The 1,361-nt window shown below is 33.5% G+C and overlaps 1 protein-coding gene across 1 annotated transcript in view; it reads left to right on the forward strand.

The window, feature by feature from the left end:
- Positions 1–1,361, forward strand: part of epb41l4a (erythrocyte membrane protein band 4.1 like 4A) — a 59,510-nt gene that overhangs the window by 46,478 nt on the left and 11,671 nt on the right. The window contains exon 13 of the mRNA XM_016229860.1: positions 728–829. Within this exon, the coding sequence (XP_016085346.1) occupies positions 728–829 (102 nt within the window). The remainder of the gene's footprint in view (positions 1–727; positions 830–1,361) is intronic.

Genomic DNA, 1,361 nt, shown 5'->3' on the forward strand with positions numbered 1-1,361 from the left:
ATTTATTTTTATATATATATATACCTTTAATTTCGGTACCTCACCTTAAACATATCTTAATTTAGCTGTATTTATTAATATTTTGAATATTAATAAATACATTTTTATAAGCTGTTTTTATTTTATATTTCTGTATGGCTTAAATTTATTTTATTTCATTTAGTTGTATTTATTTATATTTTAGCTTTTTCTTTTTCAGTGTTCATTTTAATTTAAGTTTAAATAATTGTGTTATTTTATATATATATATATTTCTATACGGCTGAAATTGTAAAACTTACCTTAAACTTTTTTTTCCATTTAGTTGAATTTATTTATATTTTGAATTGGCTTTTATTTTATATGTTCAGTCTTCATTTTAATATAAGATTGTTTTAGTAATTTTGTGCTCATTTTTTTCTATTTCTATATAGCTTTAATTTTTAGTACTCCAGCTTAAGCTTATTTTATTCAACTTTTATTTTATTTCATGTAGTTGCCAAGTTAACATTTTTTCTTTAAGCTTTTTAAGTTATTCATCTAGTATTTCTATTTTATGTTATGTAATTATTTCAGTTACCGAAAATGATTTTTAATAGTTTAACTTAACAATAACAGCACTGATTTATATTCATGGACTACGGTATGTTATTATGGTATTCCATACTAATGCCATTGTAGTTTTTGCGTCTGTTTTATTTGTGCATTCTTGTCCTCTCTAAGCCGTCCCGTCTTTGTTTTTCCTCAGCGGTCTGTACAACTCCTGCGAGCGGAACAAATCCCCCAAAGCTCACAGACGTTCACCCTCAGGAGGCAGCGCGAACGAGACGTCTCACTCGGCCCGCCGCAGGTGTGCACATGCATCTCGCTTCTGCATTCAGACTCATTTATGACCTTGAGTGTTAAAGGTCACATATTTTACACCTTTCTGGAGTTTTATTTTAAGTCTTGATGTCCTTAAGAATATATATTTGCGGTATAAGTACCAAAAACCATCTCAATATATTTTTTACAGCTCCTCTCTCAGGAGCTCTGCTGAGAACAGGTGGATTTTGGTCTGTCTAATTAATATTCATGAGCCTCTCTTCTGATTGGCCTGTTGTTTTCTGAGTGACGCACGGCCAGGCCAACCACAGGTAACTAGGGTCAGCGACGTCACAGCGCTAGCTGGAGGCAGCAAAACAAAGGGGAAACTGGAGGCAGCCCATTCAAACCAGCGCAGATTCAGCTACATGAGGAGCTTAAAATATCATCTTGTTGTGATGTTGGGTGCCAGAATCGACGTAATACAGCCTCAAATTAGAAATTTTAGCGCATATCTGCTGCCACTGCCAGACAAAAAACCGACGACAGCTGTGGTTAAACGTGATAAAACGAGCAGA

The sequence above is a fragment of the Sinocyclocheilus grahami genome, unplaced genomic scaffold (assembly GCF_001515645.1).
Source record: "Sinocyclocheilus grahami isolate Dianchi unplaced genomic scaffold, SAMN03320097.WGS_v1.1 scaffold359.1, whole genome shotgun sequence".
Classification (NCBI taxonomy): domain Eukaryota; kingdom Metazoa; phylum Chordata; class Actinopteri; order Cypriniformes; family Cyprinidae; genus Sinocyclocheilus; species Sinocyclocheilus grahami.